This window comes from Mirounga angustirostris, unplaced genomic scaffold (genome assembly GCF_029215605.1).
Source record: "Mirounga angustirostris isolate CCGP_5_RB_7025 unplaced genomic scaffold, mMirAng1.0.hap1 SCAF_5, whole genome shotgun sequence".
NCBI lineage: Eukaryota > Metazoa > Chordata > Mammalia > Carnivora > Phocidae > Mirounga > Mirounga angustirostris.
Genome location: NW_026991713.1, coordinates 38,155,657 through 38,172,810, shown reverse-complemented (window position 1 = coordinate 38,172,810; position 17,154 = coordinate 38,155,657). Strand labels below are relative to the sequence as shown.

At 35.0% G+C, this 17,154-nt stretch overlaps 1 protein-coding gene across 1 annotated transcript in view; it reads left to right on the top strand.

Annotated features, from left to right (window-relative positions):
• Positions 1-17,154, top strand: part of PTPRQ (protein tyrosine phosphatase receptor type Q) — a 200,457-nt gene that overhangs the window by 16,956 nt on the left and 166,347 nt on the right. Inside the window, exons 9-14 of the mRNA XM_064590841.1 lie at positions 4,076-4,248; positions 13,108-13,288; positions 14,599-14,760; positions 14,865-15,044; positions 15,640-15,747; positions 15,889-16,170. Of these exons, the coding sequence (XP_064446911.1) occupies positions 4,076-4,248; positions 13,108-13,288; positions 14,599-14,760; positions 14,865-15,044; positions 15,640-15,747; positions 15,889-16,170 (1,086 nt within the window). The remainder of the gene's footprint in view (positions 1-4,075; positions 4,249-13,107; positions 13,289-14,598; positions 14,761-14,864; positions 15,045-15,639; positions 15,748-15,888; positions 16,171-17,154) is intronic.

Below are 17,154 nucleotides of genomic sequence, written 5' to 3'. Positions count from 1 at the left end.
GAGATCTTAATTTTAGACTATTCTTTTTCATTTATTAATACAGCAGGGTTCTTTGTATTCTAATTAAGGCTACCCAATTTATTTTCTTCTCCATATTTCAAAGTAGACTATAGTTTATTTAAAAATACACTAGGGCCAATTTTTAAATTAATTTTTTTAAAACAACTGGTGTTCTTTTTTTTAAATTTAATTTTATTATGTTATGTTAGAACAACTGGTGTTCTAACAAATCTCCAGATATTTATAGAAAAATCTTGCATTGACCTCTTATAGACAATGTTATATGCTACTATAGTAATATGGGGCTGATTTCATTAGCACTAAGAATGTTATGGTCCATAGCCTACTTTGATCATCAGTGAAAATCAACATCATGTTGTTATGGCAGTATTCCTATACATTTCATAAGATTCCCATATATGCATTAATATTTTACTGAACAGATTTCTACATAGGTATGAAGAAGAGATGGTTTTGGAAAACAATGATAATTTAATAATTTCCAGTGTTACAAAATGTCCTGGAGCTGCCTATCACAAAATGAGACAGTGCTATTGTATATAACATAGGCACCAGCATTTTCTTATTATTTGCATGGGGGGTTAAATAAATCTTAAGTAAAACTTTGTTGCTTCAATATCCCCTAAGAACTTTTCTGTCACTAGTATCAAATATTTCATAAGAACGTTAACATAATTTCTTAAAAGCAAACAGAGTGTTGAAATCTATATTTATTCTTCCATAAACAGACTATGGAAGTGAAGACTTTTTGTCCCTCAACTTGCTACTTTCTGCAAATAGTAAAATCTTTTGTAGGGAAATCACTGAGAGACTCAAGTTTTCAGGGTTCTCAATGACTTTTGTCAATAGATTTTTTTTCAAAATTAATTTAATTGAAATTTAATAAATTAGGGACGCCTAGGTGGCTCAATTGGTTAAGCGTCTGCCTTCAGCTCAGGTCATGATCCCAGGGTCCTGGAATGGAGTCCCACATCAGGCTCTTTGCTCAGTAGGGAGCCTCTTCTCCCTCTACCTGCTGCTTCCTCTGCTTGTGCTCTCTCTTTCTCTCTGACAAATAAATAAATAAAATCTTTAAAAAATTTAATAAATTAGTTTAATTTGCTAGACAATGGCAAAATTTATTTATTTGAGAGAGAGAGAGAGAAAGAGCCAGGGGAGGGGCAGAGGGAGAGAGAGAGGACCATAAGCAGACTCCCCACTGAGCACAGAGCCCAACACAGGGCTCGATCTCACAACCCTGAGATCATGGCCCTGAGTTTGGGACCTGAGCCGAAACCAAGAGTCAGATGCTCAACCAACTGAGCCACCCAGGCACCCTACATAATGGCAAAATTTATTTTAATGTATTTTTTTTTTTTTTGCCCCAGTACCATTTGTTTCCATTTTATTTTTTTCTCATACTTTTTCATTTGAAAGCTTAAAATCATTTGGAACATTATTTATCCTTTATATGTCTATTCTGTTTCTCATTTATTAATAAAATTTATAGATGTATTGACTTGAGAATGATTCTTAGGTAATCCCCGTGGACAACACCTCAGAATTGATGCTGAACCATGAATAATTGCCTTGTGTATTTGATTTTCTTTAGTTAATTTGGTATCAATATTAAAGGAGTTTGATTTAATCCATACTTCTCTGGTTTCCTCATAAGAATTTGTGGTGTAAGAGATCAAGTATCTTCCGAAGGACAAGGACAAGGACAAATGGAGGCGTTTCCTTTATCCCTCAAGCTTTTTCTTCTTTCATTGAAAAAAAAAAGAGAGAGATAGCTTTACAGTTGTTCTTATACAGGTTTGGGATACATTTTTAGCATAATATAGAACCACTTAATCTTTACTTGAACTGTAATTTAAAAAGGCATTGTGTTATAGAGCAATACTTATTAAGTTATATTGAAAAATATCTTGTAAATTAGAAGATTTATTCTTCTCTTTGATTAAATAAGGGACAGTAAAAAAAAATATATATATATATATACACACACACATATACACACCTTTTTTTTCTTTTTTGCTGTACTGGGTAGTTTTTGGTATTCCACTAGATTAATGTGTTATATCAAATGGAAGTGACACTTTACTTATTTTTTTGGTAGGCAGCATTTCCTTACCTGTTAGTCTGATCAATGTAGTCATTAAATTGTTTCTTCAATTGAGGTTCTACACAAGTTCAAATTAAATGGAAAAATGCCAGATCTCTTCCATGAATTATGTTATACAATACTGGCCAAGGCTTTGTCTACATAGCAACTCTAAAATAAAATGTAGAAGAAAGGTGGAATGGGAGCTTTACTATTTAAATGGCTGTGTTATTTTCATAGTACACAGTTGATTGGAAAGTTGCTCTGCCTTTGAAAATATGTATGTTAGTAAATATGATAAAAACATAAGGACAAATATATGTTAGGGACAATATATATTTTATATATACTTATACAAGAGGTAACCTGTGCAAAAGGTTTTTATCTATCTTTTTTCTCGCTCAATTCTCAAGTGCCTAGAATAATGACCAAAAGATGAGGGCTCAGTCTGCTGAATTATGGAGTGAATCAATGATTATAGGGTCCTAGTCTAGAACTCTTCCTCTACCCTTCACAGGTCAAACTGTTTTTCCTTCAGATTAGAAGTTCTGTGTGGAGAGATCAATATGAAGAGTTATCCTTCTATATAAAGAAATATTGAAATGTTTTTAGAAAAGGCGATTTAAAGAATTAGCAAGTTACAGTTGTACTTTCATGTTTATATCTCAATTTTGAGCACAGGTGTTACTATGTGCTGGACACGAAAATCTTGGCTGCAGTAGGAATGAAAATCTTAGGCAAGAATGACTCATTCATTCATCTAGCTATTAACTATTTAAAAACATTTAGAAATATTTATATTGTTACACTATCTAGGGGGCTTTGTAAGTGGTTACTTCATAGAGGCAAAGAAAAAAACTCAATCTATGGAATGAGAACTCCATACCGTTTCCTATATGGTTAAGGTAAGCATAATTATGTTAACTAATTTTAAATAATATTTACAGGAGTTGTGACATTAATTTTCAATTCCTTTCTGTTATCTTAAAAGGGAAAAGGGTCATTCTCTATTTATATTATATCCCTGAAGTGCCTCTGTTCTAAATGATATGAAATAGCTTAGGGAAATAAATTTGATGTTTTACTACATCTTGATCATAAGTAGTTATATTATTTTCTTTCTTGAGCATTTCACTCAAGGTTCCTTATGGTAACCTTGCATAGTAATAAGAGTAATATAATTTTACCCACTTTATAGATTAACAAAATTAGGGGAGGGGTTAATTGGCTGTTCATAATCACACTAGCTATAAACAAAAAGTAGACAAAAGCCCAGGGCATGTTTATCCTTGATCCATTATTGCTCCTATGGTACTGGGAGGTTTACTGGATGTCACTCTTGGTCACTTTCTAACTAGAATTTACGTAAGTACTTGGTGCTTTATTGTAAACCAGTTGTTAGTTTGTTTCTGCTTCTCTTTATTACTGAAAAGAGTAAGGGTACCTGAAATTAGAGACTCATAATTCATTTGTAAAATCAGCAGACCAAAATCAGTCAACTCTTCAAGCAATCTAATGTTGTAAGTTGAAAGACAACCACATTGAATTTACCAACTACATTTCATTTCATACAAAGTCTTCTGGATATTGTTTTTTGATATGTTGTTATAATTTTATAAAGCTTTCAGGGTTTCTATTGGGCATTAATCATCCCTAAACAGCTTTCTCTGGGAAGTTATTTTGATTAATGAATTTGTTTCAAACAAATATTATGACATTTTGATTTGAGGAAATTACTCCATGTTATCCTATTTCTTACTTACATTTTTTAGAACAATCTGTAGAAATTTAACTTTATCTATATATTTAAAGAATCTTATACATGTTTAATTGTTAATAAATAGTAAATTGTTTTAGTCTAATAGACTTTCTTACAAATCTTAAATGGTGAGCTAAGAATTTAGGGAATTTTTAAAATTTAAAAATATACTTTTAAATTCTTCCCTCCTTATTCTTTTTTTTTTTTTTTAGTTCCAGGTGCAATATTTGATTTACAACTTGCAGAAGTAGAAGCTACACAAATAAGAATTACTTGGAAGAAACCACAACAACCAAATGGAATCATTAACCAATACCGAGTCAAAGTTCTAGTTTCAGAGACAGGAGTAATTCTGGAAAATACTTTGCTCACAGGAAAAGATGAGGTATTCACTTTCATTTCACATCGTGGTGAGCCTTTTCTCCTTGGATTTGGCCCTGATAACTTGGAAGACTTTCCAGCATTCAAACATAAAATATTTGACAAGCATCATGGTACAAAGTGAAGTAAATTTGGGCTATGTTGATAATCTAGCTAGGTCATATTTCATTTTAGAACCTACATTATTAGTTAAATGCTATTATTCTTTTTCAGTATATAAAAATGTTAACTGAAAAATTAAATAGAACTAAAGGTGCTTCCATAAGTGAATATTATTATGGTAATTCAGTTAATGAATTGTTTAGAAACTCCTGTTATGATTTAAACACTCCTTCTAGGCTTGCTTGCAATTTGGAACAGTTGCCAGTGAAAGGCACAGTATTTCGTAGTTGTTGTTGACAAATGACTTGTCCTGTTCAGTCTTTGGAAGCTATTTTTTTCAGAGCTACATCATTTTAAAAAAGAACCAAGCAAAGTATGTTTGATTAAAGAAAGCAAATGGCAGTACCTGGGTGGCTCAGTTCGTTAAGTGTCTGACTCTTGGTTTTGGCTCAGGTCATGATCTCAGAGTTGTGAGGGCGAGCCCATGTCCCTTTCCCTGCAATGAGGGAGTCTGCTTGAGGTTCTCTCTCTTCCTCTCCCCCTACCCCTCCACCTGCTTGCTCTCTCTCTCTCAAATAAATAAATCTTAAAAAAAAAAAAGAAAGAAAGAAAGCAGCTGGCTAAATAATGGAGGTTAAGCCATTCATAGATATAAGAGGACAATGTCTTTGCCTCTATTTACAATGGAAGTCTTATTTTTTTCCCCTTTGTTTCTATTAGAAGTACAGGCCACACTGGTTTCCCTTTCTTGTCTTCATTCACCTTGCCCAGCCAGCTATTCATCTGTGAGGGCCCTGTAAGTCACCAGATTAGTCACATTCAAGTATGGATACAAAAATAAATGTACTTAGGACCAGTGAATCCAATCACAGGCCTTGAAAGAGCTACCTGATGGCTGTTCATCAATTGGCTTCTACTGTTTTGGTCCAGAATCACTGCTTTTTCTAGCTGTGCTATTGTTTTTCCCCATACATATTGTCCACTCTATTTCTAGTCTCTGCTTTCTTCCACTTCTTTTACATACTTGAAAATTGATGTTACTATGTACTCAAAGCACTCTGGCTGCCCAGGATTTACGATTCCAAATTATTCACCATCTCTAGTGCAGGATTAAAATTCAATCCTATGTTTACTCCTTTTCTTTGTGTAAAAGATGTGAGTTATGCTTTCTCTGATACTCTAGTTGACAACTCAGGCAAAGGGCAAGAGCTTAAACCTTTGCTCCAGCTGAGATGGTCTTAAATTAGATAGTTATCTGTTTTGGGACTAGGTGACAGATCTCCCACTTCTGTTAATGACATCTGTTGAGTGGCCAGACACACCTGTTTTTCTCTTGAAGCTAAGATGTTCTAGATAGACTTCTTTGTGATTCTGCCTCTGTCTATATGGCTTGTAATCCCTGTGATACACTGAAGAGAACGTGAGCTTTGGGGTCATATAAATGTGGGTTTATATCCTGGTCACTTAATGGGCTCTACAATAGAGAGATTAAGAACATGGACCTAGGAGGCAGAATGCTTGGGTTTAAACTTTGGTTTTGCCATTATGGTTGGTTTAATCTTAGGAAAGCTGGCCTGACCTCTCTCATCTTCAGTTTCCTCTTCTCAAAGATAGAGATTATAAGAGTCCCTATAACAAAGAGTATTAATGAGGATTTAATGGGTTAATGTCCATAAAAGAGTTTAGAACAGTACGTGGTATGTGGTAAGTGCTATGCTAAATTATTGTGACCTGTTGTGATTATTAATCATGGCATTAGAACTGTCACCCTGATTGACATATATTATTAGTTTCTTTATCCTCCCTCAATGAAAGGACACATTACGTCTCCTTATTTCTATGATGGTATCTTTCTTTATTAGATCAGGCCTATTATTGATATTTCTGTTTTTCCATGTGACTGATGTTTGGGTTCATCTTTCAGGAAGTTGATCTGGAGAGAGAGATATGGCAGAGGCTCTAAATCCAAATGGACTTCGGTCCTAGCCTTGGCTCTGCCATTTACTAGCTCTATAACCTTGGACAAGTCAACTTTTGGAGACTTGGTATAAAGCAGGGCTTATATACTCAGCTTACAGGGTGAGGAGTAGGGACATAATAGATAAAACCTCTGGTTTAGTGTATTCATTTATTACCCTTCATCTTGACCGTGATACTGGATAAGGACTTTTACCTTTCATTCACTCTTCTACTTCTCAAAGTATGGCCTCCACACTGTTTCACAAGAATTATCTAAGTTCTTGAAATCTTATTAGAAGTCACCAGTGACCTCTTAAGTGTCAAATAATGTGGTAATATATTTTTAAGTGTCCCCATCTTCATTGTCTCCTCCAGAATCCATTTTTCTGCTCTCCCACTTTCCAGCTTTTGAGTATTTTCTGCCTCATGCTTCCTCCACTTTCATATGCTATGACTTTGCAAAACTTTGGTCTTGTAAAATGAAAATTGAAACGGCTAGTTCTCCTGTAATTTTCTAACTCCTTCATTGTAAAGGTGTTCCAGACAGTTCTGTTTTCAGCCTTCTTCTTACACTTTCTTTCAATGATCACACAATTTCAGTCACAGCTTCCTACCTGAATGATCCCTTTGCCTTGCTTTCTATTCTGGTCTTTCTCTGACACTCTGTTCCTAATGGCAACCATTTGTAGGGAGGTTCTGTCAGGGTTTATCACATCTGAACTCATTTTCCCTCATAAAAGAAAACAAAAATCCTTTTTGGGGTAATGGCCTGGTTTATGACCAGAAGGAGGAGACAAAGCTGGGATACACCTTGGAACAGATACTTGACAGAGATTTGGGGATGGCGATGGAGACCTGTGAAGGTTTTCACAGAACACACAAGAAGAAAGTCTATCTAGACAATTAATAGTTTCAGTTATGAAGAACAAAGTCTGGAGAGAGACTAATTTGAAGCCTAGATACCAAATAACTAGTTTTAGAGTTCCTTTATTTCTTGGACTGGGCACACCACAGCTCTCTGACCTGAAGGTCATTGTCTAAGCACTGAGAAGGTCCTTATGGTGCTTTTACATGCCTGATATTTCTCTTTTCAGATTATGGCCTTGTTACTCTTTGTGTCATAAAGGCTCAGAACCATGGGGCTATCTCTGTCTTGGGTTATACTTAGCATTCAATAGTCATTCAATATTAAGCCAATTATTTTAACCTCCAAAGGGTGATGCATACATCTATATTTCATTCCTGTATCTGCACTGCAGCTCAGGATTGCATAGTCTCTTGCCTGGACTATTGTTGTCTTACTGCCTTAGTTTTCCATTGTTGTATAACAATTTGCCACAAGCTCAAGACAATTCATATTAATTTATTATCTCATAGTTTCTGTAGGTCAGGAATCCACATAGCTTAGATGGATTCTCTACTTAGGGTCTCGTAATACTGCAATCAAGGGCAGACTATGCTGTGTTCTCGTCTGGTGGCTTAACTGGGAAGAAGCCATTTCCAGACTCAGAGTTTCAGCAGATTTAACTTCCTATTGACTGTAAAACTGAGGGCCTCAGTTTTTTGACTGGAGACTAGCCTTAGTTCCAGTTCATAGAGGCCTCCACAGGAGAATTGTCACAAGGATTTTCCCAACATGGTCGGTTATCTATCTATCTATCAATCTATCTATCTATCTATCTATCTATCTATCTATCTATCTATCTATTTATTTATTTTATTTTTATTTTAAAATTTAATTTTATTATATTTGTCCCCATACAGTACTTCATTAGTTTTTGATGTAGTGTTCCATGATTCATTGTTTTTGTATAACATCCAGTGCTCCATGCACTATGTGCCCTCCTGAATACCCATCACTGGGCTAACCCATCCCCCCACCCCCCTCTCAACATGGTCATTTAGTTCATCATGCCAGCAAGGGGAATCTATATGGTATAATGTAAACATAAGAATGACATCCTCTCACCTTTGCCTTATTTCATTGGTTAGATGCAAATCATAGTTCCCACACAACAGGAGGGGATTATACAAATGCATGAACAATAGGAGGTAGGAATAATAGGGGGGGCCACATGAGAGACTGTCCACCACACTCTCCCAGTCCACTATTTTATATTTCACACATCTATTAGAATAATCCTTCCAGATTTAAGTATATTATTTATACTTCTCTCTAATGAGAAGTAACTAAATAAGAATTGAGAACAGATGGGGAAGGTATGTATCTATTTAAGAAATCTAACTCCTTAGTATCATTGCAGAAAGTCAGTCACCCTTATTGAAAAATTTTTTCCAGTGACCTTTTATGGTTTGTTTATTTCTTAATAAATAGGGGTTATTTGAGCATGCTGAAACATGTATAAGATTTCACTTTCAGTATTTAAACAAATACTTGAAAAAATATATTAGAAAATTTAATCTTAGTGTTTGAAGACTTTTATTTCAACTTCCAAATTTATATATGAATCGCATGTATAACATGCCTAATAAATGATTGGGAATCCAGCCTCTGCTAAAATATTTGATCAACTCTGATAATAGGGTATCTACTACCACAAAAGCAGGTCCTATTCTATGAACTTAAAAATATTCTTCTTTATGACGTCCCAGGCATGTATTTATTAAGTAACTACAAAGTTCCAGGCACTCTGTTAGGTCCAGAAGATACACAGATGAATAAGAAACTACTCTGTTCTTTAACTGTTTGGAACTGAACTATTTGTCTTCTAATGTTTACCAATTTGTCCCATCTCTTTTCTCTAGACCCACATGGTATGAGCTCAGAATTTGGAACCAGGGAAATGTGTTTTAATCCTACCTCTGCTATGACTAGTTTTGTGAACTTTAACAGACAACTGTAAAATGGAGATCTTGATACCTAACTCTTTGGGCTATAATGAAGTGATATCACATGGGTGAAAGTACTTAGCACCACATTTGACACATAGTTGTTTTAAATGTTATTCTTTGTAGTAGTAACAACAATACATAGTGATTTATTTTTTTATCATTTGAAGATGATGGTCATGATTTCCCTAAAGCTTAACATCCTCAGTTTCTTATCAGCTATGGTTTCTGGATCCTTCATATTATTGATTACTCTCCTATGTATATTTTCCAGTTTGTCACTGAGCCTCTTAATCATCTGAACACAATAGTCCATATGTAATTTGATTAGATCCAAATTCAGAAGAACTATTTTCTACCTTGATGTTCATTTCTTACTTCTTTCAATGCAAAGAATAAAACTAATTTCTTTGCAAAACTCATTCCACTGAGACTAAAATCTGAAAAATCTTTAATTCATCTCTTTATGGACTGCTCTTAATTTGAATTTCACACTCAGATCTCATCCTGTACTTGTTCTTCTAGTAGAATCCTGGGGCATTTTCTCCCCAAAGACACCATCTTGCTGCCTAGTGTTACAAATTTCTGAGATTCATACAGATACATCTTTTCATCTGATATGTTTCACAAGTATATCAATATTTGTCATTGGTGAACATGAGAAGAAAGCCAGCTAAATGCTTGACCAATTGCTATGGAATGAAGGTGACAGGACTCAAGAGTAGTTTGGAAATGCTTGAGATAAAGTTTACTTTATTGACCATTAGGAACAGAAAAAGAATTAAGCCTTAAGGGTTGTCACCCAAAAATATGCAGAAGGAAATAATATCCATTAGGTTTCCAAACATATGCTAATTGCAGACTTTTCTTTTTACTACTGCTTAATAACAGAGAGCATAAATCATGTTATAGTTTATAATAAAATATAGAAACATTTCTTAAGAATAAGTCACTTGTTCCATTAATTCAATCCAGTAGACTTCCAGTGAGTCTAAATTGATAGACGTAATGGAGATTTTTTAAGAAATAAAATCACATTAGCTATAATGAAGGTTATTACACATAGAATCAGGTTGGTTTGTACAGATGGATTAGGAATTTAGCTCTGAAGAACTGTAATTCTTTCACATAAATTCCAAAGATTCTTGGGTAGCATATGAGAGGCCTTTCATGTTGATGAACTGTGACATTCCCTAAGTCAATTGTGTTCAACTAAGGGAGAGTTTGCTCTCCAGTTGGCGATCACTGGAGACATTTTTCTTTGTCACAACTGAGGAGATGCTTCGCGTGGGTAGGGACCAGGGATGCTGCTAACCTTCCCACAACAAAACATTATCTAACACAGAATGTCAGTAGAGCTGAGGTTGAGAGCCCTGGACTAACTCAGTGAGTCTGAAACCTTTAGGGGTTGTGGTGGGCTTCTTTTCTCTTCCATTTCTCTCATGTCGACTTTGGCCCCTTCCAATTACTTTCTTAAGTTCTAGTTCTTTCCCATCATTTTTGCTCTTAAAATATTTTTTATTCATCCTTTGAAAAACCCAATATCTAATGCCTTTTTAAGAGAGGCAAAGTGTGAGAAATATTCATGGCACAGTCCTCTCAGTGATAACAAATAACATTCTGGGTTGTTGTGAAACCAATGTTCAAATCATTGCCCCAGTTAGGGAGGGTCTTTCCAGAATATCAGAATTTGAGAGAAATTCAGAAAGCCAAAATTATTTAGGTCAACTCTTCTATTGAAATGGCAGTTTGTCAACAGAGATGCTTAATTTAGTTAATTGATGGGATGCTGTGGCATAACTCTCAATAATTTATCTTACGTGGAGTGTAAAATATCAGGAGATTTAATGCAAAGTTTTAGTTCACGGGGAAATTGTTTGTACTACTTCATTGCACCTTCCGTAGTGCTTTGTACGCAGTAGATTCTCAAAGAGCGGCTGATTGATAGTGGAAACAGCTGTGTGTTTCAAGCATAAACTATTGACTGGAATACCGGAGCATCTCTGAATTATGTGTTTGTGATTCATGCCCTCCCTGATTTCCCTGTGGAGGCAGAGCTGAAGTGAGCCGTTGGAAGATCGAAGACCTTTAACTTGTCCCATATAGAGTTCCCTATCCAGAGTTCTTTATTGCAACAATTTTAGAATAGATCTCATAGGTGTTCCCCTGCTTTTCATCACAATACTCTTCTGGCTAAAGATGTAACAAGATTTAGATAATTTTATTTTATAAATATCATTTGGAGAACCAGAGATTTCCTTGGATCATTTCTCCATTCTTTTATGTCTCAGAAAAGTCAATATTCCAATGACCTATCTTTGTAGATGGTTAAACAAACGGCCTTAAAATTTCTTGCCTTACTGAAATTTTTCCTGAGAACCTCTTAGTTTTTTTAAAATACTAAGTATTGATGTTATTTAGGAATAAAAACTCTGTTTTTGGCTCTAGGACTAAAGACAACCCCAAAACATGTAAGATAATTAAAAGATAAGAGTACCAAAAGTTATTTACATAAATAAAACCTTTATTATATATTACAAGTTTGAGAGAGCATGTGAGTGTGAGAGAGCATGGAGTTGGGAAGGAATAAAATGATTTTCTTTTTTTTTAAAAAAAGCATTTTTGTTTTTCTTAAAAGGTGAGTTTTGAAGCAGAACTTGAAAAGTAATGAACCAAAAGCAAGTAGTTCTTGCAATGTCTTTTTTTTTTTAATGATTTTATCTTGGAAAATTTTGAACAGATATGAAAGTAGAGAAGAGAATGTAATAACCCCCTATTTGCCCCTCACCTGGATTCAGTAACTAACATCCTGTCATACTGGCATCAGCTGTTTCCCATTGTTACTGTTGCCTTGGACATATTTTAGAATAAATTCCAGACTTCCCATTTTGCTCCTACGTGCCTACTTAATAACAAATCTCTAAAACTCATGGACATTTTAATTCATATAACGATTCCATTACCACAACTATCAGAATTACTAATATTGTTTTGGTATCATCTAATATCTAGAACATATTCACATTTTCCTGATTATTTTTGAAGCCTATGTTGGTAGATATGTACTAATTAGAATCCAAAGTTCACACATTTCATTTGGTTGTTAAGTCTCTTAAGGCAACATTTACTTTGGTTAATGTTTAGTCTTATTTCCGAGGTTGAAAACTACACAAAATACCTAATAGTATTGGGCTCAAATACCCTTTCCTCAATCAGTTATGCTTTGTGGGAAGGGGGAAAGGAGAGAGTCATCTTGTTATCCCAATAGAAACTCTTCTGCATTTATCTGTAATGTGCCCCTGATATTTTCACTTCAGTATCTGTTACTTTGGTGAACTTGACATGTGTGAAGTACATTATGGGATCTAGGAGCAATCACAGTTACTTAAAATATTCTTTACGTCCAGAGCCTTGGATAGGCTATTTGAAAGCGATTGCCATGCAGTTTTGTTCATGTCTGTAACTTCACTTGATCAAAGATAAACTATTATTGATGTATCAAGCAGGCATACAAGCCTCTCACACCTCATATGCAAATGAGAACACACAGATAGAGAAGCAAAACATATTTTAATAGGGCAGTGTGCCTAGAACACTTACTTTTGGGGGTGAATGGTTTTAAAAGTTTAGTTATGAAACCTCTGTATGAGGATGTCTAATTTTACAATAATTAACTCAAATCGGAAACAAATATCCCCTTCATCCCACAATACAGTATTGATCTCTTAAGATAATGGAGTGATCAGGATGTGTTAAAATGATGCAGGAATTTAATAGCTCTAGAATGAAATCTGGGAATGTAAAGGAAGACAGTAGTTGTGGATATAATACTGTCTTTTTAAAAGGTGTGATTCCAAAGTTGCTAGTTTTTTAATTAAGCTAAATACTTGAGTGAAGTCATTATTAAGTGTAAATGTTACAGTCATTGTAAATAGTCTGTTTTTAATTACAGTATATAGATGACCCCATGACTCCAGAAACTGTGAACAAAGAAGAGTCAATGGCAGAATTATTTGAGGGTTCAGCAGAGATACCTTCAGACCTCTACTCACTTGCTTCAGCTATATATAACAGTCATGCGCGTAATAATTTCCCTGTGAGGAACCGAGCTGAAGACCAGCATTCAGCAGTTGGTAGGTACAGTATTTATGTTCTTTGAAGCGTATTTCAAACAATCAGTACTAGCTAGCACAGATATGAACCTTAGCTTAGAGTTCAACCAAATTATTAATGGTTCATGGGCTGGAGTCAGATTTTTTCTTCTTCAACTGTTGGATAACCTCATGCAGCAAATGGTTATGCCACACAGGCAGGCGTTGGCCCCTCCTAACCCATTTGACCTTCCTCCTAGAGAAAGTAGCACCCTAGAGTCTCTGGCCAAGCTGCATAGACAATCAGTTATTACAGTTGCCAAAGCAGGTGTGATGGGGAGGGATTAACATATCTTCAAATCATTTACAGGCCTCACACTCTCTGCAGCTTTTGACTAATAGGTTTTCAAATGTCACTAAAGGTAAATAGGTCAGAAAGTTACAACTCTAGTGCATGGGGTGATAAACAGGTGTAGGTGACCCCAGCGATGTGGTGATGTCATTAGTGTATACACTTGCTTTTCAGGGTCAATGGATCTTACTGTTTCTAAAAGAAGAATGCCATATATACCAAATTAAAAATAGTTGGTTACATGACGCAGATCTAGATGATCTCTCTGGTCATTCTAAAAGTGAGAAGAATATTTTTTTCATTGCCTTTTTTTCTGATTCAGTAGTTGTCTCATTCCAAATTAAAAGTATTATGTTATTTTATTGATGCAGAATTAGTCAAAAATATCACATTACATTTGATATATGTTTATTTCATTTACTGATCCATTTTGAGCTGTGCAAAGACTGGAGCAACACTAAAAATTAAGAGGCCCACAATTTCTGATACAGATGTTTCCTTGAGTATTTGTCTGGCCTAATTGTTATTTAACATTGTTGGACGCACAGGTTCTTAATAAAAAAAAATTAACATTATTTGAAATCCTTGTTCAGACATATTTATGTGTCAGTTATCCAAGCATGCTTACTTTAAACCCCCAAGGGGTTTGATAAAGGTATGGTATTTTTTTAGTCCAAATAAGTCTCATTTCGATAACATTCACATTACAACATAGCATTGACTTATAACATTTTAATTTGATATTATTACCTCATCTTTCATTTCAGAGAAAATTCCTAGCCAGTCCCTTTCAGAAGGTTGTATTTTCTCAAAACACTAGTCTCATGTTCCAAGATGTATATATTATTAATTATACATGTTTATTATTTACACATATTTTTATTATTTTGCATAAAGGAGTACATAGAAAAATTAATGACTAATGTGAAATCAAGTTTAAGGTTTCACTCTGTGAGGAAAAATAATTTTGATCATGATTTTTTTAACTGATTTCAAATAGGAACTACAAGGAATCTGTATATCACCAACATTGCTGCTGAACAGCTGTCTTATGTTATCAGGAGACTTGTACCTTTCACTGAGCACATGATTAGTGTATCTGCTTTCACCATCATGGGAGAAGGACCACCAACGGTTCTCAATGTGAGGACACGTGAGCAAGGTAAGAATGTATTTCCTTTGAAATAATTACCTGCAAATACTGCTCTTACACATTGTAATACTTTTTCTTTTTGCTCACATTAATTGTTCATTCTTCTTTACAAGTGCCAAGCTCCATTCAAATTATAAACTATAAAAATATTAGTTCTTCATCTATTTTGTTGTATTGGGATCCTCCAGAATATCCCAATGGAAAAATAACTCATTATACCATTTATGCAATGGAACTGGATACAAACAGAGCATTCCAGATGACTACTAGAGATAACAGCTTTCTCATAACAGGTAGAACAATCTTTTTTAAAACATTGCTTTTCTGATGAAAATATGCATCTCTTTTTGCCTTAAACACTGCAGGACATGTGCTGCCTCATTTCAGATTTTCTTATGCTGTGCTGCCATGGACATCTTGAAAAATGTGAAGAAATAACTTGATTAAATGTGTTTTTCTTTATCTATATTTATCTACAAAAAAAAGAGATCATCAGATCACCAAGTATTGTAGGGATATACTTAACCCAGAGAATTTTATATCTTGTACACTGAAGTAAAGTGTTAAAAGCTTGAATGAATGAATGTGAAAATCAGCTGAAGTTACTGAGCTGACATGCTGTTTGTGCCAAGTCAACATAGTCCTTGCAGCGTGCCAAAAATTATTTTTCAGCTTCAATGATTACCCTAATATTCAGGAAAGAACTAAAATATCATCAACATGGGAAGACCCTCACGCCTGAGGAATTTTGGGACAATGAGATTACAAGGAAACTGACTTGGAGAGCCAGTCTCCCAAATAAATTATTTTCACTAGTCCTGTGTCAAATGACCCTAATCCATGAATGCTATTTTATGATCTTTAAACAGATTACTGTTGTCATTATAGGGTTAAAGAAATACACGAAATATAAAATGAGAGTGGCTGCCTCAACCCATGTTGGAGAAGGTTCTTTGTCTGAAGAAAATGACATCTTTGTGAGAACTCCAGAAGATGGTAAGAATATCAGGTGCAATTTTAATAAAGAGAAGCAAGTAGTGTTGCATGCTTACTGCTGTCTATCTCATGCTCCCTTAGTGGCTGAAGCAATTAGCATGAAAAAATACATGTATTTAAAATTTTGTTTTCATCCCCCAGAACCAGAATCATCACCTCAAGATATTGAAGTTATTGATGTTACTGCAAGTGAAATAAATTTGAAGTGGTCACCACCTGAGAAACCCAATGGGATTATTGTTGCTTATGAAGTGCTGTATAAAAATATGGACACCTTGTTTATGAAGAACACCTCAACCACAAACATAATTTTAGGGGGCTTAAAACCTTACACCCTCTACAACATTTCTGTCAGGTCATATACCAGATTTGGTCATGGCAATCAGTTATCTTCTTTACTCTCTGTAAGGACTTCTGAGACTGGTAAGTTTTTTGTTTGCTGTTTAATAATACATAGTAATGAAGTAAACATGGCTGACAATTGTCATATTGTTTATATTTTAAGTAACCTAAAATCTCTTATTCTTTTTCGTATAACCCAGAAATTTATTTATTTATTTATTTTTTTCTGGGAAGGTGTGGGGAAAAGGCTTGCTGTGTCGATTGTTAAAGTCTGCTTTACATATATGGGAACTCCAAAATAAAATCAGTGAATTTTTCAAGTGAAAGACCTTGAGAAACCAAGGAATCCTTCAGAGTACCTGTAAAATAACTACATGTTTGCAGATTAGGTAAAGGCAGAGCCCACTCATAAGAATAGATTCCTGTCCTCCAATGAGGTATGTATATAGAAAGAGGTGCAGAGGGGCGCCTGGGTGGCTCAGTTGGTTAAGCGACTGCCTTTGGCTCAGGTCATGATCCTGGAGTCCCAGGATCGAGTCCCGCATCGGGCTCCCTGCTCGGCAGGGAGTCTGCTTCTCCCTCTGACCCTCCCCCCTCTCCTGCTCTCTCTCTCTCATTCTCTCTCCCAAATAAATAATATCTTTAAAAAAAAAAAAAAAGAAAGAGGTGCAGAGTAGGAGCATACGAAGGGCATGCCTGGTTGAGTCTTATGGAGGAGATAGCATCTGACCTGGATCTTAAAGAATAGGGTAGAGTGGATGTTTTTGAAGTTGTTGGGTGGGTAGGGAGGGGAATATCCTGGAAGCAAGGAATTACACTCTTGTGTTTCAGTTTCAGTGCTACAAGATGATTAGAACAAGTTTATTGTTATATTATGTTTATAATCATATATTGGAGCATCACTCTTAAGCCAACTCTGTAGTTTATGCTGAGAATTAATAAAAAATATAAAGTTTCTGTTTTACTCCTACTTTTAAAATTAAATATCTGTTGACTAGCTACTGGCTGAACCATATGGAATTACTATTCCTATGGGTCATAGTGGCCAAGTATCAGCAATTTCAT